The 25,188-nt window shown below is 32.6% G+C and overlaps 3 protein-coding genes across 8 annotated transcripts; 1 reads left to right on the forward strand and 2 right to left on the reverse strand.

Annotated features, from left to right (window-relative positions):
* The first annotated feature begins 2,963 nt into the window (after nt 1-2,963).
* LOC145946632 (histidine protein methyltransferase 1 homolog) lies at nt 2,964-4,483 on the forward strand. 2 transcript variants are annotated; one of them, XM_083056387.1, is made up of 6 exons: nt 2,964-3,103; nt 3,267-3,503; nt 3,630-3,790; nt 3,856-4,097; nt 4,160-4,275; nt 4,345-4,483. In XM_083056387.1, exons 1-6 carry the CDS (start codon nt 3,058-3,060, stop codon nt 4,410-4,412), a joined length of 870 nt encoding a protein of 289 aa, XP_082912513.1. In that variant the 5' UTR covers nt 2,964-3,057; the 3' UTR covers nt 4,413-4,483. The 2 variants fall into 2 exon arrangements, with proteins under 2 accessions (XP_082912513.1, XP_082912521.1); XM_083056395.1 differs by lacking the exon at nt 4,345-4,483 and having other exon boundaries at nt 4,144-4,279.
* LOC145946647 (pyridoxine/pyridoxamine 5'-phosphate oxidase) lies at nt 4,281-8,271 on the reverse strand. Its single transcript, XM_083056407.1, has 6 exons — nt 7,874-8,271; nt 7,250-7,406; nt 5,642-5,741; nt 5,513-5,566; nt 5,190-5,389; nt 4,281-4,728 (listed from the first exon to the last, which is right to left on the reverse strand). The coding sequence occupies exons 1-6, from the start codon at nt 7,911-7,913 to the stop codon at nt 4,563-4,565; spliced, it is 717 nt and encodes a 238-aa protein (XP_082912533.1). The 5' UTR covers nt 7,914-8,271; the 3' UTR covers nt 4,281-4,562.
* A 997-nt stretch (nt 8,272-9,268) lies between these two features.
* Nucleotides 9,269-25,153, reverse strand: LOC145946608 (uncharacterized). Of its 5 annotated transcripts, none has more exons than XM_083056349.1 (15): nt 21,256-22,214; nt 21,027-21,162; nt 20,605-20,853; nt 19,547-20,190; nt 16,196-16,334; nt 15,092-15,322; nt 14,425-14,825; nt 13,527-13,959; nt 13,209-13,384; nt 12,718-12,856; nt 12,243-12,457; nt 11,989-12,136; nt 11,309-11,733; nt 11,041-11,230; nt 9,269-10,688 (listed from the first exon to the last, which is right to left on the reverse strand). In XM_083056349.1, exons 1-15 carry the CDS (start codon nt 21,368-21,370, stop codon nt 10,049-10,051), a joined length of 4,281 nt encoding a protein of 1,426 aa, XP_082912475.1. In that variant the 5' UTR covers nt 21,371-22,214; the 3' UTR covers nt 9,269-10,048. The 5 variants fall into 5 exon arrangements, with proteins under 5 accessions (XP_082912475.1, XP_082912465.1, XP_082912484.1 ...); XM_083056339.1 differs by having other exon boundaries at nt 19,547-20,214; XM_083056358.1 differs by lacking the exons at nt 21,027-21,162; nt 21,256-22,214 and adding an exon at nt 24,955-25,153 and having other exon boundaries at nt 9,270-10,688; nt 19,547-20,214.
* Nucleotides 25,154-25,188: the final 35 nt, after the last annotated feature.

The following is a 25,188-nucleotide window of genomic DNA, read 5'->3' on the forward strand; positions in this document are numbered from 1 at the left end:
TCAACCCTGGTCCCCTCTTCTTCATACGTTCGTCCACAACAACAGCAACGACGACAAGGAGATGAAAATTCTTGTCCGTATCGACTCTGATTATGATCGAAAGAACGCGGAATCTATAAAAAAAATCGAACGCGCGATAAAATACCGTGAGATTGATAAGATCGGCGAAATGAATCATGTAACATGATAATGAATTATATCTGACCGTGAAAAATAATTATGTCAAAAAAGAGACATAAGAGAAAGTTTATATAACAAGTTTATATATTAAAAAAATTAATACGTGATTAATCAAATACATCTTTTTATGTGTTTTTATATCTTAAAATAGAAAGAACATAAATAAAGAAAAATAAATAATTTATTATCTAAAAATGGAAAGATAATTTTATATTTACTTTAAATAGCTTATATAACATGACTATTCACGTGTTAATAAACGCATTATAATTTCACGTTTATTATTTGTATGGCATAACAAAAGGAAAAAAATATTACAGAGAAGTCTTAATTCAATACAATCGATTTTATTAATTATATATAATTGTGTTTTTCTTATTAATTACGTCATTTGTTACGTCGTTTTTCGTTTTTCTATGTGAATTAATGTTTACGTTGTGACATACTTGATTCACACAACGTTATCAAGCTAGATCATGAATTCTCGATAAATAACGGTATCTAGGAATTACATAGATGAATCAATGATGACGATGATTATATAAAATTCTACTTAGTAAACTGGCCTTTCATTAATTTTTTGTCACCTCATTCAGCGATCGAGTTTTGACTAGAAATAATTTTTAATGTCAGAGCAAAATTTGTTAAGATAATCACATGTTATATATTATTTCTTACATAAATGTTATATAAATAATATTGATTAATTATTCTTCTTATGCAACATTCGTGTTTGCTGTATATACGTAAATTGTGTGTGATCTATAGGACATAAGAAATAATACTGTATAATATAATAAAATATATAATATATAATATAATAATATATATAATATAATATAATATAATATAATATAATTAATATAATATAATATAATATAATAACATATAATAATATATAATATCGGGTGTTTAAAATAAAGCGTTACAAATTTTTATCTCCAAATATATTGTTTCTAGAGAAAATGTTTCAAATAAAAGTTGCAATATTTCAAGGAAAACACAAGTTGATATTATAGGAATGTTTATAACGGTTTTTAAAAGCATCGCTTTAATAAATTTATTTATTCAATAAATTTATTTATGAAAAAAATAAAATAGATAAATATATCGCATATCTATTCGACATGATAGCCATTCCATTAAGTTACACGGCAGAATAAAATATGTGTTGACAGGCGTACAAATTTGTTCTCTTTCTCTGTTTGAAATAATGTAAGAGTCAATAAATAACGAGTGGATAAATCATTACCCGCGTTTATCAATGATTCCGAGATAAGGGCTTATTCAAAGTCGTCGATTGGTGACAAATATTTTTTTATTTGCTCATCATAATGCGCTGTCATAACTGTCGACTAATTGTTTCCTGCGATCAGCCGTCATATCTCTTATGTCATTGTAGGTTGTTTCGGCCGAAAGAGCGATTCTGCTTCCTGCATTAATATAACCCACATCACAAATAAATCTGTTACATTTAATGTTATTAACAACACCCGCATTTCGGGATTTACATGTGCACAGTTTTGATAATAATTATTATCCTGAAAATAGGCACGAGATATAATTACCGCGAAATACGATAATGATCAAAGAAAAAAAAAGACGAAAAAACGCAGAATAAAAAAATCATCGTTTCAAAAAATTATGATAAAATCGCCAGTTACTGACGCAGATGCAATAGCGCTGTTATCATAACAATAAGAAGTGGCGGACTCTTTTAAAGAACTGTGAATCGTACAATTGTCATGAACTGATTACGCAAAACAATTACGAAAAAGCGATGTTGTAATAACTACTCAAACGATAAGATATAATATCGATTAACGTAAACGATTAATGTAGCTAAGCGATATTTATACAATAAATTGCAATATTAGAAGGTTTATACTGTGGTTGTAATTACCATTTTTATTCTTGTGTAAAAATGAATAAAATTAATTATAGTTTGAATAGAATAAAATAGAACGCTATCATAATTTGATATTAAATTGAACAAAATTGAAAAATGTATTGTTTCTTTTTGCGACAATATTATTGTAAGAATAATCAATTATCAGGATTGTATGGATCAAACAAAAAAAGCGTGATTAGATCGACAGAAAAAGTGTGTGGTTAGTAATAGTTTTTATTTAGAAAGTTATCAGATTATAAATATCGGGTAATGTGATAAACTATATATGTATACTGGAGAATTGTGACAAATAATGCTTCGTGTTATAGAAAAAGTAATGAAACGTTACTCGTTGTAATAATTTCACAATAAAATATCGGCCTTGAATACATTTTATTGTTGTGCAAATGTATTATCGCAATAGAGAATAAATTTCTGCTAATCAATAAGAAATAGACAAAATAGATATAAACAATATATAAATATATTGTGTGAATATCAAATAATTGAAAGCTGTTAAAATTCCGTCAATGAATTTTTATTCAAGTTTAATATAACTTCTTAATATAACTTCTTTAAAGATATTACTTTATTAGTTTAGTTTGATATTTAATATATTAATCGCACTGCTCGCCTTTATGTATTGCAATAAAACGATATCGATATTCTCAGCAAAATATGCTATTATTTCTTGTGAAGAGAGAAAAAGATGAAGTTTCGCTTTATATCATGTAATCTTTAAAATTATATAATATTCCTCTTGGAATTATCCAGAAATTATACATCTATCTACTAGATGTCATGATTTTCAAGCAATTCAAGTTCAATAAGTAATTTAGCAGGTTTCTAACTTATCATCGGAGTAAATCAGATGTCCTAAATGTATATCGAGGTTATGTAAATGTTGGTAATCTCATCCTAAGTGTAATACTTAAATTTTATCAAACGTGTAACTTTTTGGTTTCACATCTGAAATTTTGTGAAGAATGTTTAAATTTGAATTTACAAAAACCGCAACTGACGCTAATGAAGGTATGATCAATTCTACTTTTATAATAACTAGAGAGGCACATGTGTCTATTCATAATTTGAGGTTAGAGTGTCATTGATTTGTTTTCCCGCGAAAATTCGACTAATATATATAAATTTACATGAAACATTTGTCCATAAAAAAATTCAATTTAAATAATTTTAGAAGCTAATAAGAAAGATGAATTAGAATGGATTCCTGCCTCTAAACTCGAAATAACGTCTGAACAAATTGAAACGAAATATGAAACAGATTATTATACAGAGACAAAAGTGTTTCCTGATTATAATATAAAGTTAATTCGCTCCGATAAAGTGGTGAAGGATTTGAGCAAGTATAACTGTCAGAATATTATTGAGGCTGAGACACAGCATTCCGATCTTATTCCAGCAAAGTATGAAGGTGATTTTTAAATTAAAAATTATTTAAAATAATTTCCTTAAAACTAATTGAAAAATTAGATTTTGTTTAAATTCCTGTGTGAAACTTATTGATATGTACATTAAAAATTAATGATGCAATATTAAGGCGGATTAAAAATCTGGGAATGCACATTTGACTTGGGTCAGTACATATTGGAAAAACAAATCAAACTGAAAGATAAGCTTGTCATGGATTTAGGATGCGGAGTCGGCTTGATCGGCCTTATCGCTCTTCTCAAAAATTCCACGGTCCATTTTCAAGATTATGTTCGTATAATTTATGAGCGTCGTATTGAAAAAATGGGCTATGATTGACGAAATAATTTTTGTAGAACGCAGAAGTGCTAAGATTTGTAACAATTCCGAACGTGCTATTGAATTTTGACGATCGTGCAAATATACTTACAAAATGCGAATTTTATGCTGGAGATTGGGCTTCCTTTGCGACATTATTCGACGATGATGAAAGTAGGAAATACGATTATATCTTTACGAGCGAAACGATCTATAATCCAGATAATCATAAAAAGTTATATGAGATTTTAAAGAGAAGATTAAAAATTAATGGCGTTGGGTGAGTACATTATAGGAGATTTCTCATTTTTATAGTTTCAAAACAGACAATTATCCCATTAGATTCGTCGCTGGGAAAACCTATTATTTTGGCGTAGGTGGTGGAATGAGACAATTCGAGGATCTCGTATCGAAGGACGGATGCTTCGATGTAAAATCGGTGTCGATAGATAAAGATGGTGGGTGATTAACGATAATTATAGATATATTTTTTCAATTCAACAATATATCAACTATACACATTTCAGGAGTGAACAGAGAAATCTTGAAACTCACAAGAAAATCGCATCAAGAACATCACATACTTGGTGTGTAACATTATTGTCTTCGTGGAAGTATGAGGTATCGGCTCGGAATGTTGCAGTAATTAACACTAGCGCGATTCTTCCGAAGATTCGTTGACCATTTTATACATATAAAAACTGTTCAATCTCGCATCTTTCCTCAATAAATACAGCGATTTTTTCTACGGTGAAAGTCTTTCGTAAACCCACCCATTTTCTCCTTTATACACGAGTATATTATCTATTTTCTCATTCGCTTTTGGATATCTAAAACGAATCCTGTCGTGTAGACGATCACTCTGACCTTGCCAGAACTCTACAGAATGCGGTACAATGAGATAACCGCCCCTGAAATGAGTCATTAAATAGGAATGATAAAAATTCATAAGCAATTTTTATGAGTAAACGATAAACGAAGATAATCTAAATTGACACTTTTCAATTCAATAAAAAAATTTCTCTTGAAAAATTCAACTCAAATTTCATAAACTACATTTTTATCTACAAAATGCTTTTTTTTAAATTTTCTTACGATTTTTTTGACCAAGTTACATGACTTTAAAACTATTTGTATTTCTTATAGAACGAGGAAGATAAACAAATTATAAAAAATCATCGATCGCGCGTTAAAGTTGAAACTTCAAACTTCAAAATATTTTTAAAATTTTTTGTCTGTGATGATTTTTCGCCAAGTTTCAACGGTTCGTAAATAGTCTAAGTTTGAGAATATAAAAAGTATTTCCTATCTTTTTTTTTTTTTTTTTTAGTAGTATATATTAATTATAATTTTTAATTATAATGTTACTTACCAGCAATCAGGCCTTTTAATTTGACCTTCTGGGAATTTTGCGAGCAGCTCTCTTTCTTTTACAATGAGAGTCTGCCTACTAGCGATCACGCTGCTTTGTTTGCTGGCAGAAGATCCGATTTGATTTGCATATGGTCTGCTTTGAAAATAACGGTCCGAATCTTCCGCTGACGTTTTCTTCGCGATACCTTCGATACGTATCTGAAATAATTGATAATAAAATATCAGAATATTCTATATAATTCTATATAATAACGAAACAAGTAATTAAAGAGCTCTGTTAGAGAAGAAATAATTATATTTATAAAACATTGAATTTCGTACGCTTCGTCTAAGAGATTCCCAGTAGAAGGTTAGCGCGACATGCGGATTTTCGGCCTAAAAATGAACCAAGTAATGCAATTTTCGTTATTTGTTTCAATGTTCATGTAAATGTTAATTGTCCAAACTTACTAATTCACGGCCTTTTCTACTGTCGTAATTCGTATAAAACTTGAAGCCTTCCACGCCAAAACCTTTCAACAGCACCGCGCGTAGAGATGGTACACCGTCCCTGAAACGATTGCGAATCATGTTATGTTCGTATTTTCAAACATAATTGTGTTATTGAATGTTATTTGTGCAATTTTCACAGTTTATTAGCATGTGGATTGGCTCTTTTTTCTCTTAAGTGAATGATATTTTACTTGATAATTGACGAACTGTTAAGGATGTATGGAAGATACAATTGGAGATAAAAGTATCAATGCTATTCATCTTATAGAAAATTGCTATAGTTTAATGTTCTAACTTTTAACTGTTTCCAGCGTTGACACAATCGAATGCTCAGAAATCGAAGAAAAAGCCGGAATTTTTGACAAATTATTGTTATTTTCTTCTAAACGGTTTAGTGAATGTTAATGTACGAGGCGCGTGTTTTAAGTAAGGTTTGTTTGGAAATAAAAAGAAGATCTTAACATATAAAAATACTTTATTATAGCCAAAAAATTCTATAAGCTTACTTTATTTTTCCACATAATCACCATTGACTTCCACGCATTTTTGATATCGTTTCAACAGTTTCCTAATTTCATTGTCGTAAAAGTTTGTCGCCTGTGTTTTGAGCCAGTTAGTATACTGCTGTCCTTTAGTTCGCCTTTCATTTTGTTCTTTAGTACGCTTTAGGAAATTGAATAGATAATTCTGAAACCGTAAATCGCTGATTTTCAATAATTTTTGTATTCACTTCTTCCATTAAATATTCTGTCATCACTGTTGGGCGACCGCTACTCTTTTCGTCATGAACATTTATTCGTCCTTCTTTAAACAAACGACACCATTGCCTAACTTTACTGTCACTCATAACATTTGGACCATAAATCTCACAAAGTTGTCTATTCAATTTCCTAACGACGAACTAAAGAACGGCGTTACTACTTCAAGACACAGGCGGCAGATTTTTAAGACAATGGAATTAGAAAGCTATTGAAATGATGTCAAAAATGCATGGAAGTCAATGGTGATTATATTGAAAAACAAAGTAAGCTTGTAGAATTTTTTTGGCTATAATAAATTATTTTTATTTATCGTTAAGATCTTTTTTTTTATTTCAAAACGGACCTTACTTAGAAAAAGCGCCTCGTAATTTTGCAACATTGTTTCTTAAAGTTCCAATTATATATATAAAAAATTTTAAGTGGTACTATTTCTTGGATATTTTTAACTTAATATAATCGATCATAGCAACAAATTTTCATAAGATTATATGTAAAACTAGTGGAAATTTAAATTGCAATAACTTTTAAATGAGTTAGTGAATTAAAGCCACATATTTTAACAGTAGCTTTAGTATCAAAATAGAAACGATCTAATTTTTATTTTAATTTTGTATACCATTTTTAGCTGTTTCTCATACATTCTTAAATATTGTCTATTATATTATATTTACAGATAAGTTTTGTTTTTCTCATATATATGTTTATATATTCTTTTATACATTTTCTGATGTATGTTTATATATTTTATTTTATTATAATATTGTGTATATTTTCTAGAATTAAAAATAATTTTTTAAACTATTACCTCGTTGCTGTCGCGAGAAGCATCGCATTAGGCTCTAAAATTTGCGGAGTATTGCATACTTCTTCGAACCATGCTTTGAATTGCCCAATAGGTTCTTTACTAATTAAATTATTTTCCGTGAATGTTTCGTTTTTATTTTTGTATTTTAGCCGCATATCTGTGGAAAAAAGTGTACCAAATTTAGACTTTATACATTCAATAAATAATTTTAAAGCAAGAGAAGGCAAATATTCAAAAATTTTAGAGAAAAAATTATTTAAATATTTTGTTAATTTTTATTTTTGATTATTAGTTTTATATTATAATTATTATTGATTAATCGTTATTTTATAAAATGTCTCGCAATAATATAATTGATAAGAAAATGTAATTCTATATGCCAAAATAAATCTTGATATAGTAAAAAAACTAATAAGAATCAAATTGTAGGTGTTGTAAATATTTATGCAATTATTGCGCATGTGGTTATAAAACTATTTAGATATCTTGTATATACATATATAATTATAATAATATTTGGAATTTTTTAATTTGGAATTAATAAAGATTATACATCTATTTGCCATAATACAAAGTTAGAAGCACGATACAAAACTGATAATTACGATAGTTATTGATTCCTACCTCCTATGTCAACGGCATAATTCTCGTTTCGGAGCGACATGTTACTACACACTTGTATGCCTGGTTGCGGAACAGCTGATGACTATCGACTTTCACCAAAAACGGAGCGCGACTGACACACTACCATATATATATAGTACTCCTTTGGCACGTTTGCGCATGCGTTTATAATAACGTGCCAAAGTACACTAACGTAAACGAGAGAGAAGGTATCGTCTGCACCGTAATATTTTCGCTCGTTTCTCTTTATTAGGCCCGTTCTACAATACGTCGTATGTCGCAGTCGGATGTCGGAACGTAAGTGATGGTCCAATGAGAAAATTTCTTTTTCGAAAACGAAATTTTCTTATTAGACCATCGCTAAGGCCCTGCGCACAATAAAAAAAATATTAAGAATAAATATTAAATATTAGGAATAAGAATAATTTTAAAATAATAAAATCGAAAAAACTCTCGATATAAAAATACAAATTTATAAGTATATAAAGGACTAGTAAGGGCTAATAAACTAGTAAGAGTCCTTTATACCTGAATTGAATTTGTATTTTTATATCAGAGTTTTTCCGATTTTATTATTTTAAAATAATTTTTATTCCTAATATTTAATATTTATTCCTAATATTTTTTCTATTGTGCGCAGGCCCTTACGTTCGACATCCGACCGCGACATACGACGTATTGCAGAACGGGCCTTAGCTAGCAATATAGGGAGTACTATATACATATATGCACACTACTGACACACAGGGCTGATAGTGCGCATGTCTGTGTCAGTTGAAGCACAAAATGGAAAAAAAGAATGGTTATGCAGGCTACGGACCTGATCCATGATGTAGGCAATATATCATGTTATCTTGATATAGTATGCATGTATGTATGTACATAATAAATGTAGTATATATATGGTATATAGTAAATTAACTCTTTCAATAATGACAGAAATTGCACGTGGTAGATTTCGCAGTAACGAATTATAATAAGCTATTTGAAACATCTTGAACAATGTGATATTTATATTTTCTTGAGATACTGCCAAAAATTAGAAATTTATAAAAATTTAAAGAACATTACATCGATATTTTTTATATTCTAGAAAAGTTTTTAAGAGTATAAAAAATTTAATTATTGAGGTTTGAGAAGCTGTTGCAAGTCTCCGGGGTTCCAAAATAGCTATCTAATAATCCGTCATTGAGACTAGTTTTCTATTCTCTCATTAGATGGCGCTCATAAAGCGCCATCGACGAATCTCGTCGAGATATATAGAGGATATACTTTTATGTAACATTATCACATACATAGATAATATTTGTAATTAGATAGTGTTATATTGATACTGATCTTAACATTTCTAAAAATAGTCCAATGAATAATACTACAATAACTTTTTATTACATAAATCTTTTTTATAATTAATTCTCAGCTATTAATATAATAAAGTTGTAAATTGAATTGAAAAATTGCAATAAATGTAAATAAATTGTGATGTGACGAGTTATTATAAATAAATTGCGATATGACCTATTAAGATACTGCGATTTCGTGATATGAAATCTATTGCAGTTCGATAATATACTGATCACTATATTATACGTAACATTTTTAAAACGTATCGCAATCATATCTTTATCTGTTAAAAATCAAACGCAATCGCATGCGTTGCAAAGTCTTAGGGCTAGTCTACAATAGAGTCGTAAGGTCGTAAACGTAAGAAATTGACCAATCACAGTTGAATTCGAGGAGAATAATCGACTGTGATTGGTCAATTTCTTACGTTTACGACCTTACGACTCTATTGTAGACTAGGCTTTATTGATTTAAAATTGATTCATTTTAAATACAGTGATACTGATATTTATACCATTATTGAAAGTTAATTTTATATATATGTATATGTTATATGTATAAACTTATAAATTCCTACATCTATGTATTTACAAAATTAACAATCGTAACTTATTACAAGATTATAAAATATAAATTAAAAATTGTATAATATATATATTTTCTTCGAAGAGAAACACACATTGTTTGTGTTGTATTTTCTTCTGAAAAATTTCTCTTGCGATTAATTTCGCACGATTTTCAAATTTTGAATAATAAAGTCTCAACGTAAATAATTTAAATATATCTTTTCTGACGGCGGGACTATAGAATATTCGAGATCGCCGTGAATATCTAAGCCCCTGCCGCTGGTAGTGAATTATTTGGCGTGATCACAGGCACTTGGATCATTCCGTCACTTTTCGCGTTTTCGAATTGCGCGCCATGACTTGTATTCGCCGTCGCAGGTGGTGTGACGGTGTTCATCGGTTTGGAAACTCTTTCTATTTTCGCGGTGCGCTCGCGACTCGTTTGATTTACATGATTTTGTATTGTTTCGTTCGCTACGATCCGAGCATCGATCTTTTTCGAGAAGATTGTGTGGCGATCATTGGCGATCGTACGCACTCGTAACCGTCGACGGCGCATTCTGTTCGCAATCGTACTATTCCCATTATTTATTTTAATCGTGGTGTTACTCGGCATTACGATCGTGGTCAGGATTGTCTCGTTCAAACGACGATTCTCGCTGTTATCGGCAGACGCGAACGAATCCGTACAATTTGGCGGAGGTTCCCCATGCAGATATGTGATTGGCCAATGCCTGCTGTAACCGGGATCGTGTCGATAATCGGGACGATCGTATCGATAATCGGGACGATCATGGTGATCGTCGCCTTCGATCATTGGACGGATCGGTCGCGGACTCGGGAGATAGGGGTAATATTTCTCGCTGCAAGGCCGCCATTGGTCTTCTGACGATCCCACGTAACACCTGTAAAATTGATTTATTTGTAATATAATTGTTTCTTGTTTAACAGAAACATGTAGTCATAGGAGAAAGTTATTGTCGTGAGCATGAAATATGCCGGAGTTTTGTTGATATTATATGTATTATTGTTAAATAAAGACGATTAATAATATGGCCTGTGCACTTTAAAAATTGCGTATAAGAAAAATTGCTATAAAATTAAAAAAAAATTTTGTTTACCTCTGATATAAATAAATTGTAAACGCGAGGATTTTGTATTTTTATTTATGTTGGAGAGATGTAAAAGAAAAAAAGTTAAAATATGAGCTGAAAGAGCATTATATTCTGCAAGATACGTATTTATGATAATGTATACCATAGATATTGGTATCCTTGCGAGTAGCCACAACGATGAGTCGGTGCACAGCAATAGTCCCAACTACCATATTCGCCTCCTTCGGGCTCACAGCTCCAGAATCCGGCAATTTTGTTTTTCTCGCATTTTGTACCCTTCTTGCATGGGTAACCGTTTACCGTGTAATAGCGGAAAGTCGAAAATTCGTCCGCTAATTCGAAAAAAAAAGATTAAATAAAATCATAAAACTTTGTGAATAGTAATATTTTTAGTTGTAAGATATACTTACGATAAAGAGGTCCAAATCCACCAGGACGAATACCGTATCCAAACTTGTCACCGCCAGGACGATGCGGTCTGATAGGATCAGGTTTATCAGGATCAAACGGCATTACGGCGTGATGATGACTGCCTGGTTTAAAGTAAGGTCTAGCATCCGGATACATTTCGGGATATACATCGGGTCTCATGTTCGGATAACCGGCTCCTGGACTAATATCGGGTCGCGAAGGGCTTAGAGGTCTTAACAAGCCTTGTCCGCCAAATACATGATCGTCATCGATAGAAGAGCCGGTTATCACGCAATAAGGATCGAGATCTTTCCATGTGTAAAGGACGTGATTCTTGTCATAGATGTAATCCAGACCTGGTCGCAAGTCTCTTATAGGTACGTCACTAAGCAAACAATTCTCTTCTGTGCCATGCGTAGTAAGCCTGGAAATCGAAGAAAATTAATGAAAAGTAAAGTTAACTGGCGTTATTCATAATCAAAATCCTTTTATAATTTTTATAATAAAATTTTTATAATAAAAAGATATCGCCTTATTATTGATTTTATTTAATTGAGGTTCAATTTAATTTAATTTTAATTTTATTATAAATGTTAATTATCTATACTTGTGCATTTGAGGTACATTATAATCAGTTAAATTAAAAACTACAACTGAAAGCTTATTTGATATAACTTACTTGTAACTATAAGACATGCAGGGAATAGAATCAGTTTCTCTCATCTTCGAACATTTCTGTCGACAATCTTGTTCCGAGTTTACGTATGTTGCCAGAAGTATGGCATAAGGTGTCAATTTGCATGGCTTGTTATATCCGGAATAACATACTATAAAAGATTTATTCATGAATATTTAAGGTACAGTTATATTTAGTTATAATATTAAAATATTTTGTGTAAAATATCAATGTGTAAATCGATATTTTTTGTATACCTTCATCTACGGCTTGCGGAGATTGCTTGCTATTGAATTGTTCTGTATTGAAAAATGGCACGGCGTACGGCTCACATCCTCTGCCGAAACTGCCTTTTTCATACAACTCTGCGCCATCCATATCCGGCATATGGGCAGGATTGATGTCCTGCGACGGCCAATCACTTAGATAACAATTAGCTGGAACATCGGATCGACCTTGTTCTAATCCGTACCTGAAAAATATTTCTCAATATAATTAAATGACGCGCTATAATATATAAATTAAATATATAAATAAATAAAAAAATATAAATAAATAAATATACAAATAAAAAATAAATACAAATAAATAATTGCAAATAAATTATAAAAAAATAACAAAAAATAAATAAATAATAAAAATAAATAATAAATTACTCAATTGTTTTTGGCTTAGTTGCTATCGTTGCTATTTTTGTATGAAAAATCAATACTTGAATAACGTCAAACTTACTTGAACGTGAAGCTTCTGCATGTAAAGTCTTGCGCTAACGTGCATGCCGCCTGACACTCCCCTAAATTGTTGACTGCTATCGATTTTCTAATGACATCCATCGGCATTCCGAATCCGCTTCTGACTCTCCAAAAACATTCTAAAAAAGTTTCATTCAAAAAAACAAACTTCTCGTGACTGTCGCGAATCCTATTGAATAAAACACGCGAGAGAGGCAAACGACTTATAGTTGCCTGTCGATTTTAGTTGTTACCGGAAACACAAAGCGGAACGCATGGTAATGCAATCGGGGCAGTAGTGCAACGCTCGGCACAATAAATTGCATTATCTGCTGAAAATCAGCTTTATTTATCCTTCCAATCGAAATTTAGGAAAAGAAAAAAATACATACATATATGTATTGCGAATTATTTTCATACCAAAATTGTATTTTTAGATTAAAATTAATAGTAAAATTCTTTCTCAATTAAATCGTATATATGTATGTATACCATCCGGAGGATGTGGACTCGGCTCTCTTTTCGTGCCGCAGGTTCTTGAATTGATGATCATGGCGTAAATATCGTAATCACGATCTGGTTCGAGATCGACGTAAAAATTCAAATCTTTATACGAAACGTCGCTAAGAAGACAATTGTCCGTAGGATCCGTAGGTGCTACATTGTATCTATCCAATATTATAATAGTAATTAATATTAAATTCATAAATATATATATCAAATCTTATTAATATTAAAATTATTTTCTACCTATAACTAAAGATCAAAAAATCATATATCATCTTTTTATTGTAAATTATTGAACTGTACCTATAACTGAAGGTCATGCAGATGTAACTTTTCTCATTAACGCATAAACTCTCGCATTGATCTAAATTCGCCGTCAGATAAGTCTTTCGAACGACTCCTCTGCTAAGTTTGAATCCCGCACCGGCTCGAACGGAGCACTCCTTGGTTTTTCCGATATCACCGTAAAGTGGATCCTGATTCGCCGGTATGTAATTATCGCCGTATCCAAATGCACCGCCGTAATTATAAAAATCGCCGTAAAAGTGATCGTTCTCGTAAGGACGAGTTGGCGGCGGCGGTGGCGGAAGTTTCGGATAATACTTCGGTACGTCAAACTTTCCCACGTAATTTGTGTCATAGCCATAAGAACCACCGTAAACAGTGCCATAAGTATCCCAATCGCGACTCGGATCCTTTCGATGGTCTGGCAAGTACGGTCCGATTTCGTTTGTACCTAATACGTTACGATATGTATGTGAACATACACAAGATAATATTTCTTTACAAAGAGATGATAGCCTCTATATAGATTTGCACCGAAAAAATTGTATTTTCATTTTAAGAATTTCTCATTTATTTTTTCCAGGTGTTTTTATGTCAAATTACATCAAAATGACTTTTTCTATCATTTACACACATCAAATTTATGTCAAAATGATTACTTTTGCTACCAGGATTAAAATATCCTGTTCTAAAATAAGCGCCAAAAGATCCTCTTACCTTAAGATGGGAATCCTTTAAAGATTAGTTATTGACGGTTTGCATAAAAAACTGTTTGTTATTAACAAAGAATGTATTCTTAGTTTTTTAGAAAATGTTTGAGAAACACTTATAAGAATATCTAAGAGGGATTTTATAGTATACAGTTCTTTTCGAGAATACAATTTTTTCGATTACATTTAGACGTTTGAAATGTTACCTATGTCATGAGTGGATCCATGATCGATTCGTCTATTTGGATATTTCGGATATCGTGTCCACGGATTTCTATTGGAGAAATCGTCGTCAATAGGTCGTCTAGGTGGATATCGACCACTATAGTCGTATGAATCTTCCGATCTCGTTCCTGAGTATCCAGTTTGACCTTGATTATTGGGATAACTTCTCCGATCAGACGTATCATCGTAATGTCCGTGATAAGGATGTCCGTAGCTCTTCGGCGGCCATCGATTGTGATCCGCGTAATCGAACGGTCGCGGAATCTCATTTGAAGGACGTCGATCAAAATCCAAGGGTCGCGGAATTTCTTTCAAGGGCCGTCGATCGTAATTCAGAGGTCGCGGGACTTCCTCTGGAGGACGTTGATCCGGAGCGTAGGGTCTTGTGTTAAATTTGTGTGGATTAAACATGAAATTAATTTTATTTGAATGGTGTATAAAAAAGAGCACGTTAGCGATTTTCACGAGTAATTATATAGATATAGACGAACGCAAATTACTGAATCACTTTGTAAATCACCGTCCTTTCATGAAATTATCAATATCAACAATTGTGTTTTGAACTGAAGTTGCTTGTACTGTTTTTACTTTGATGTAATAATATAAGGTGGTTTTATTAATAGGTAAATTTCTTTAATTGTTGCATACCTCGTATCTGGTTTTTCATTAGGAGAACCTGGATAAGGTGGGCCATAGGATTGACTAGGTCTAGGTTGATTCCAGTAAGATGGTCGTGTTCCGGGCGCGTTTGCCACGCAATTCGGATCCTTCTCGTAATAATCACATTGAGGATCCGATACAAAATCTCGATGGAGATCCATGCGAGAATAAGGCACCGATGTCATCTCGCACATTCCTCTCGTCCCATGTGACATGCGTCTTTTTTTCAGAAAATTGTAATTATTCAGCAGTAAACAAATTCATTCATTGGAATTATTTATATTGCGATCGGTTATAACGATTTTTTTTGGATGTGTGTTAATTGAGTGCCGGAAAAAAAAACTTTCCCGACGCGCGTGCGTGAGTTCCCCTCAACGGAGAAGCGTGTCACAGATTATAGCGCGATCAAATTGTCCGTGATGCAATCGCACGATGGGTCATGCATATATTATACATACGTATTGTATTTTGCGTGTGCATTTGATAGCAGGTACCTTATATACACACACATATACACATATATAAAATTTGATTGTTTACGATTTTTAATTAAATATTTTTTTAAATTTCTGTAGTAAAATAAGCAACAATAATCTGTATAACAGTTAACAGCAATTATTCAACATATATATAATAAACAAAAATAATTTGTATAATAATTTTGCTAAAAAATGTGGATATTTAATTAAAAATCATAATTAAAATTCATACATATGTACATAGATTGCTTATTTTATGCCATACATATAAGCAAAAATAATCTTAATAACAGTTGAATAATTGTTGTTAATTGTTATACAGATTATTTTTCTTTATTTTATTCCAGAATATTAATAAAATGTAAACATCTAAAAATCATAGACAATTGAAATTTATCGGGGAATTCTATCGTTCGAAAATAACGGGAAATTAATTTTACAATGTAATAGATTTCTTTTAATAACAAAAATAAAAAATCATAATTATATACGCCTGTATAATAAAAAATCATAATTATATACAAATTTATATGAATTAAATTTTCTTTAAATTCTTGTAAATCTAATACTCAAGGGAGACTGAAAAATTACTATTAATTAAAATTAAAATTACCTATAATTAAAACCCTCGCAAATGAAAAACTTCTCATAGTCGCAAACGCGATGGCAATCTTCGATGTTTTCGCACTCGACGACGCGTCTGACGTGCAGGTCCAAGCTCTTCTTGCCGGACAGCAGTCTTCTGTAGCACGCTGTACAGTAAAAAAAGCATTCAATGCACTTTATGCAGATATAATTTTTTTTTCACGAAACTTACGCGAGCACTCATCCTCTACTATAATGATCGAGTCCGAAGTGACTCGCCGAACAATTACGGCTAACACGAAAGTCCACAACCATTGTCGTATCGACATGATTCTCGGTCGACGAATTGCTTTATCAAGAAATGGATGTACCATTCGCGCACACCCTGTGGCGTCTCTCCTCAGCGTTTCGACTTTTCTTTCGAGTCGCGATTCACTCCGGCGATATACCATATCGAGCCGCGACGAGGCAAAGCCATTTTGTTGTCCTCTCCGAGAAAATATTTGTACTTTCGAAATTTTATTCGTTCCCCCGAAATTTTTACGCTCCGTTGGCAGGTTCGCGTGAAAAAATTCGACGCAAATTGAAAATCGCACAAAAAGTAACGGAGAAATTACAGGCTCGCATCGTTTTATAGAAAAGTGAACGTTTCCGCGAGGATAGTGGGAGGAACTCACACGTCGGGGGAGGGATTTCAGCGCGTTACATGATCATTAATGATTCTACTTACTGTTATTTTTCTTTGCTCATAGACACGCGAGCAGCATTTCATTCTTTTGCTGAACGCCGTCATTCGGTACTTTATATGGAATTGATTCACTCGACGTCATTTGAATCGCTTGTAAGTAATTGCAGGATGTAAATCTTTAATTGAGACATGACTCCGCAAGTGTGTTGTGTTTGTGTGTGTGTGTGTGTGTAAGCCTTTATAACAATGCTAGTGATTCACTCTCTTCATTCGCATTATTATTATTATTCCTTGGATTATTCCTTGATTGATATTTAATCGATTTATAAACTAATAGAGAACTGTCATATACATACATATATTTTATATTTGAAATTATTTAATATATTTCATTGATTTTTTTCACAGATTATTTTGACATCTCTATTTTCAAGCGCAAGATATACAAGAGACTAATTATTTGTTCGCTGTAAGATCTCTCTGTTCGGAAACCAACTACCGGAACCATTTGCATTTTTCTGTCGTTAAAAGAACTTTTGTGCCAAGAAATAAAACAAAGAAAAGTGATATCATTTTAGAAGGGATATGTTGTCCTTCGAGATTCGCCAGGGTCACAATTACCTCAATTATTTCAGCCAGCCTAGCTCTTAATGTAACACTATAACTTCAGTAAAGCCGCGTATATACTTCCGTGATTCAGTCGGCTAAATATAATTATTGCGATCGTTATCGAATTTCGAGATTGTTCAAAGAGCAATTTAAAAATAAAATTTAAAAATAAAATTAAAATTAAATCAAATTGTGTCACAATCGGCTGTCCGATCGATTGCGACAATTCCTGATCAAAGCAGCGGATTAGGTCAGGTTACGCGCAATTAATTTGAAGCGCAGGAATAAAAGGGACTCTGTCGAAAGTAAAAGCACATCTTATGCTCGTAGATCACGCAAACCGGATGTCAGGCGTCCTGTAACGTCTCGACATTTATTTTTCTTTCTTGTGCAATTTGTCATTTCTCTTCCGCGGTGGCACAATCGCGAAAAGTCATTGAGTTTCCTATGGCTGGTCATTGCTCTCAACAAACTTTGCACAAGAAAATAGATATGAAAATAGAATAATTTTTAGATATTGGACATATTTTTTTAAATCATTGTGTTTCCATAAAAAAAATACATTATATAGATTTTGATTATTTTATTATAAAATCCTCTTTTCGTTGATAATTCGCGAAGAAGATATCGCGATTATTCGGTTACGCTGTAGTTAGAAAGATACGCGAAAGCTGCGCGATGAGAGTGATGGCTAACGCCGGAAGTCGACGGATGCAACGAGCTAATTCGCATACAGTTTAAAATCTGTGTCAATGCCGTTCGTATTTATCAATCGGCAGTTCGCAGATGAATGTGACTCGATAAAGAATAAAGAGTGACTACGGCGACTAAGTAATTTAGTCAATTGATGCCGCAGATTAACAAACTTAACAATAAATTCACATTGCCATTATGTGACAAAATTTTTCGAATTTTGTCATTTATTACCTTTGATTTGAATGAAATATCGCGATAACATATTACACAATTTAAAAAAACATAAGATTAATTATTTATACTTATGCTGTATACGATTTTAAATTGCTTGATTATTTCATCACATCGTAATTTGGAGAAATTCGTAATTGTAAGAAGTTTTAATGTATTCTGTCATAACTACGGTATGTGACGTGTTAAAGAAGTTTAATTTCAAAATATGTTATTAAGATTTTCAGTCCTAAAAAGGATTTTTTTTGTGTTTACATAATTAATAAAATATTCAAAGAATGTATTGCAAATTAGATCATTGAAAATAATTAAAATATAAATGTTAAAATAAAAAAATGTTTGGATTTTTGCATTTTATATATACAATAATTTATGTATGCAATTTGAATTCAATTTTGACATTTTAGATTCGCATATTATTCAGCAATCTAAAAAATCTTTAAGTTTAAATAAACATAATTAAAATCTATTTGTTCTTGTGTTAAAAAAAATATTATTTTTTAATTATATTGTCAATTTATTAAAAATATATATTTAAAATATTTGCAAAGTTATTTGGTAAAAATATTATTTTTTAATTATATTGTCAATTTATTGAAAATATATATTTAAAATATTTGCAAAGTTATTTGGTAAAAATCATTAAAGAGAGCAGACATGTGATAATTTGATTGTGCCATATATCGTGATATTTTTGACTTAAGGTGGAAAAATCTTAAATACAGCAACTCTATATGCCCAGACATACGCGGATAAAGAGAAAATTAATAAAATAACGAAATAACCTCGTTGTCGTACATTTAATGTCAATGTTTTACGTAAGAGAGTAATAATCAACTTGCGGGACGCGACTCTAGCACATTTAATGCAACCGTATGATTGCCGCGTGGAAAAAAATGAGGTTGCGCCTCACATATGCATCACACGCGAAGTAAGCGCCGCGACAACCGAAGATTTGTGTGCCTCCGTTCTTTCGTACACGCCTCGTTAAAGACGGAGATTCGCGTTTCCGTTTCTCGAGGTGCTACAACTGCACCTGAAGCTTATACGCATTACACGCGCAGATTAATTCGAGTTCGGCATTTGTAAAAGGAACGGAAGAGCTTATCTTGATAGAAAAACAAAAATAGATAATTAGCATAAAGTTAAACTCACATTTATTGGCGATCCTTGACCCAAAACCGCGAAAAATTAATGGTGATCCTAGATCCTGGATATTGGAAGTGTCCTTGAATCTTCCGGTCGAAATTTTGGCCTCACCAGTCTCGAAATTGTAAGAATTCGGACGTGACATTTGATTGGTATCATAACTTCCTACGACTAATTCATTTTGTTTCGGTCTCGTGATAATCCAATGATCTTTATGAACGTTATTAAAAACTCTTTTTTGATTCTGATATTGATGCTTTATAAATGTGTTTCGATCTTTCATCGGAATGTGATCGATCCAGAATTTGAAATCTGTTGGAGATTTGTTCTTTAAAGCTTCGTCGTAGACGAAGATAGGTCTTGAGAAAACTTCGAAGAGTCCGTTGTGGACAGTGAGAGGTTTATATGAACGAAGATCGTTGTCCGAGTTTGATTCAAAAGTTAGGTGGTTGATATCGGCGAATGGATTTCGAAAGGATGCTCGGTTGAAATCTGGACGATATATTGAGACATCGTTATCAATCTCTGCGTTGCTGATTCCGAAAGAACTGCTAGTCGGCGACATCATATTTCTGTTTCTAAGATTATCGGCGATCCGGAGCTCATCGTCGAAGGAACTCACGTGCTGGTACGAAGGATCATTGGCGACACTATGTATCATGTTTCCCATGATTCTTCAGATGTGAAAGTCACACAAAGTCATGTCGTAATAATTATGTAGCTTAATTTAAAAAAATAAAGATACACAAAATAAATAAAGATAAACATCTGAAGCTAAATTATGATGTTCGATTAAGCTTTTTTATTTTAAAGAGTCTTTTTTTAAATATCTGCATGCTACAAGAGGATACTTTAATGAAGACATACATTTAAAATTCTCATACAGGTACATTAAGGTGTGCATAGCGTACTTTTTCATAAGATATAAATATTTCCCTTATTTCTGTCAAAAATATCTTTCTTACGATTGTGAAATAAGAGCACAAAAAATAGAAATGCTAATGGCGGGATTGTGTTTTCGATTTGAAATGGATAATCCGATAATACATATATATGTATCATACCTTGGAAATGATAGGATACTTGGTATTGTCGGATCCGAAGGGCCCCTTCCGAATATGGTGGTCGATTTTGTCTCGTTTCCTCTTTCTCGTAAGATGCCGTCACTTCTCATCTTGTAAAGTCGATCTGGTTCACAATGTAACGAACGTTGACTTCTCACGTAGACGTCGTAATCAGCGTGAGTTTGCAATTCTTCGGGCTTTGGTATTTTTCTGCTCAGCGCACATGTCCCGTTACCTTTGATGCCGATCCTATATATCAATAGAAAATCATTTTCAGAGAGTTAACATATATATTATTTATATAATATATTTAGTTATTTTTATAATTTATATAATATTTTTATAATTTAGATTAGTTTAAATTAGTTCCTTTATCGTGATTAGAATTCTTTGCATTTATACGGTTTACATTGATCATGTACCCGAAAGCAAACGCATTACAGGAATTCCTTCTCCTCGAACACTCGTCCTCACATTCCGAAATGCTACCAACCGTGACGCTGGAGAAGATGTCCATGTCCGGCAATTTAAATCCGATAGCTACTCTCGTATAGCAATCTGCGTTATGTAATCATCACACGTATTTAATTATTGTAATCGATATACTGTGGCTATTGACTTATGCGATTGATCATTCACATTGTCACTCACCATTCGCAATGATTACAAGCTGATTGTTAATTGTAAGACCGTTGGAGTGCGACACTTGAGAGGATCGCAGGAAACAAATGATGAAAACGAGAAATCCCCGCTGATGGAGTTCCATTGCTGCTAATAGAAATTCTCTTCGTGCTCTAAGAATATTCACTCCATTTCACTTTACATGATGGTTATATTGTACAATTTCCTGCTTCCTGCATCCATTTAGTTTTGATAAAAATTGTTCTCACTATCTTCGTGTTACTGTGACATGGTCACTTTTATTTACTCTTGAGTGGTAATATTTATATAATATCGGCTTATTCTCCTCTCTTAATTGGTACGCGTGATTATTACTTTCTAACTATTGTCTGACATCCCATTCTTTTATTCGCGATCTATGAATCACGATTCATTCACACGAGACACGTTTGGAAATAAAACGTCTGTTTAACAGAAGATAAACGCACACGATTAGCTATCGCGAACGTAATCGTCGACAATTCTTCCGAACCGTGATAAATTTTACATTTCACGAAAAATCATGAAAACTCGACGCACATGTCATATTGTCACGCAAAAATAATCTTCGTCACACAGGAGGGATTTTTTTCGTTTCACGGAAAGGTGGATCTCTATCACTGTTCAGATTCGTCTTCGCTCAATTGCATCGATACTTCGCGCCGATTTGCGAGCGACTTTTGTTATTCGGCGGTACCTTCCCGGAGGTGTCGACGAGCGTTTGTCTATTTAATTACGCCGTGCCAGGCACGTAATCAACGTATCCCTGCCACGGTTCATTATACTTTCACGTGTACGAGCTCTTTCTGTGCCGTACCTCTTACGATTGGCTTACAACTGAGAGCATCGTGTAACTGTATCATTGTCTTATACAACGGAGAGCCCGGCGTTATGATCGCTTCTTCTGCTTCCTCTGCTTGTATGCGCCTGCTGCTCTTCTTTTCTTCCTTGTCTTATTCTTCTCCTACTCGCTCCTCCTATGTGATGCTTACACGCTCAAAGAAGCTCGTGCTCGCTCGCAGGATCAGCGCGCACGCGAATCTCTCTCTCTCTCTTCTCTTTTTTTTCCCTCGCTTCGCAGTTTCGCGTCTGCATTTAATTAACATACCGATGAACGGAGCAGATCGCGATGTTCGTATAATATTGCGAAACTGAATTGTGTACTCTTCTTTTTGTGCGCGTAGATCATTCACGATATCGTATATACGAATTCAGTATGAGAGAGAAAAAAAAAGTATTGCAATATTTTATTATTCCCATCAGAGAATTTGTTAGCGTCATGATTTCAATCAATGATAAAATCAATAATTGTGAATTTTTATATACTCCTTTAATGCAGTATTTATCATTTTCAATATTTGACAAGTTTGAGCACTTTAGAGAAGTGTCAAAATATATAAATTGTCACGTGGAGTAATTTTTTAACAGTATTACAAGTAATTTTTTGAAAAAAAAAAGAAACAAGTTTGTAAACCTTCTTTCTATATTGTTCATCCACCGTCTTTGATTTTATATATAATAACACAGCTTCTATTTTTATTTAATTTTATCATAACGATTATTATTTTAATTTAATTTTATTGTTAAAAAAACTGATACATTGACACACTTACAATAAGAGAAAGAGAGCCCCGATTAGCTCATTAAAATATACGCGTTAAGAAGAAGAAAGTAAAAATGCATCCTGTTGCAAACCTTTTTCAGTTTCCATCCCGCTGTCTTTGATTTTATAATAACAACTTTTATTTTTATTTAATTTTATTTGATAATTACGACTATTATTTTAATTTAATTCTATTTTTAAAAGAATCTGATGTAGGAGAGTGACACATTTGTTAGCGAGAAAGAGAGCCTTGATTAGCTCATTAAAAAATACGCGTTAAGAAAAAGAAAGTAAAAATACATCCTGCGTTGCAACGACGGCAGAACGACGAGATGAAATTCTTCCTGTTTGGCAAAGCGCGAAATTCAAGTTGTCTTGACGCGCGCGCACGCATGTCAAGGACCTGAAAAACAATTTTCTCGCGTCGCGAGCGTGTCGAAAAGGGCGTGTAAAATAGCGCGCCGCGCCGGTTTCCTCCTGCGTTAAATGATCGAGATGCGTTAGTTTTGCAATGGAAAATTGCAAATTGGCCAATCTCGGATGCCGCTTTACGGCCTATTGTCTTTAAACGGCAATAAAACTTCATTGCGCTCGCACGATATGCTAATAATTCGCCCGCTATTGGAGAACAATCGATGAACCGTCTTTTGCTTTCGGTTAATCGCTCGAACGCTTTTACTCGCTTGTATAATAATTGCATCTTCAGGAGTTTTTTTTGCACACCTGTCTCAAAATTATTTACATTTCAGGAACCAACGCAGATCTGTAAGCTATATCTAACGGTTCTCGCATTTTCTTGAATCTTTCCGGTTCTTCAGATCTGGATTTAGCTGGATACGTATAATAATAATAATGAAGTAATAATATTATAATGATTCACGAAAATATTAAGTAATTGATGAAATGAATTTACTATTCGATAGCTATTCGCAGTAACGTAAAATGGTAAGATTTTTTTTCGTAAAATAATATTTTGGCTATTTTTAAATGTGATTTCTTAATTTTGCTTCCTCATAGAGGAAGCTTTATTTTCGTAAAAAACTTTTTTTTCAAATTTCTATGCCAGTATGTTCAGAATGTTCCAAAACATCGAAAAATCATTTTTTTTAAATGTCCGTATGTGTGTCTACTTTTCTGAAAAATAACGTCTTAAAAACTGTTTGAGTTACAACGCTCCAATTTGGTATATAAGTAAAGTAGGACAACACTTTTATTTACTGTCATTTTTATAACAATTCATAGTGTTTTAAATTTTAATGCAATTTTAATTTTTCAACAAATGTCTGTGATTGTTGATGTCTGTGTGCTCTAACTTCTGTATGTTTTAAGATATCGGGATACATTTTTTTACATGAATACACTATCATTAAAGGATGATTGGTATTGAATTTGACGAGGATCGGTGAAAGGGTTCATTTTTTATAATACAATTTTGAATTTTTTGAGAAATATCTGTGATTGCTCTAACTTCCGTAAATTTTAAAATATCGGGATAAATTTTTTTACATGAAGTATCATTAAAGAATGGTTGATATTGAGTTTGGCGAGGATCGGTGAAAAGATTCATTTTTATGAAATTTTGCATTTTTAAGGTATATGCATTTTTAATTTTCGCTAATTTTGAAATATCGAGCTAAATTCTTTTTACATGAATAGAGTATCATTAAAGGATATTTAATATTAAATTTGGTGAGGATCGGTGAAAGGGTTCAATTTTTATGAAATTTTGATTTCTTCAAAAAATATAAATTTTCGAATTTTACGGAAGAAACATACGAAAAAACATACGACATACAAAAGTAGGTACATACATACATACATACATACACATATACGTGATAAAAATGTTATTTTACGTGAAAAAAAGTGTGCAAATTAGAAACTTGCACATTGCTTCCTCATCATTCTATTTCGCTCATTAAATTTCCTCTATGAGGAAGTCAAAATTGAAAAGCTTGCTCATAGAGGAAGCTTAATGAGCGAAATAGAATGATGAGGAAGCAGTGTGCAAGTTTCCAATTTGCACATTTTTTAAATATTATTTTATTAGTGATTTCTTAATTTTTTTGTATTATTTCTTCACGTACCTGACGTGCGGATGATGCTCTTCCGTTCCAATCATCCTGGATCTTTCGCGTTGCGTGAACTTGGAGTCCTTTTTCCTCTCTTCTATGTTAGCGGAGTTTGAATTACGTCAGTGAGAAAATGCGAGTTTCGAAGTTCCTTGACTCTCGCACCGCGCCGGTGCGACCCTGAGCGTAGAGCGCGTCTCTTTCCACTACGCATCGATTTCGAAGACGCCGCGCCGCGGATGTAATGGG

The sequence above is a fragment of the Prenolepis imparis genome, unplaced genomic scaffold (assembly GCF_030444845.1).
Source record: "Prenolepis imparis isolate NDT839.2.m4 unplaced genomic scaffold, iyPreImpa1.0 SCAF_2, whole genome shotgun sequence".
Lineage (NCBI taxonomy): Eukaryota > Metazoa > Arthropoda > Insecta > Hymenoptera > Formicidae > Prenolepis > Prenolepis imparis.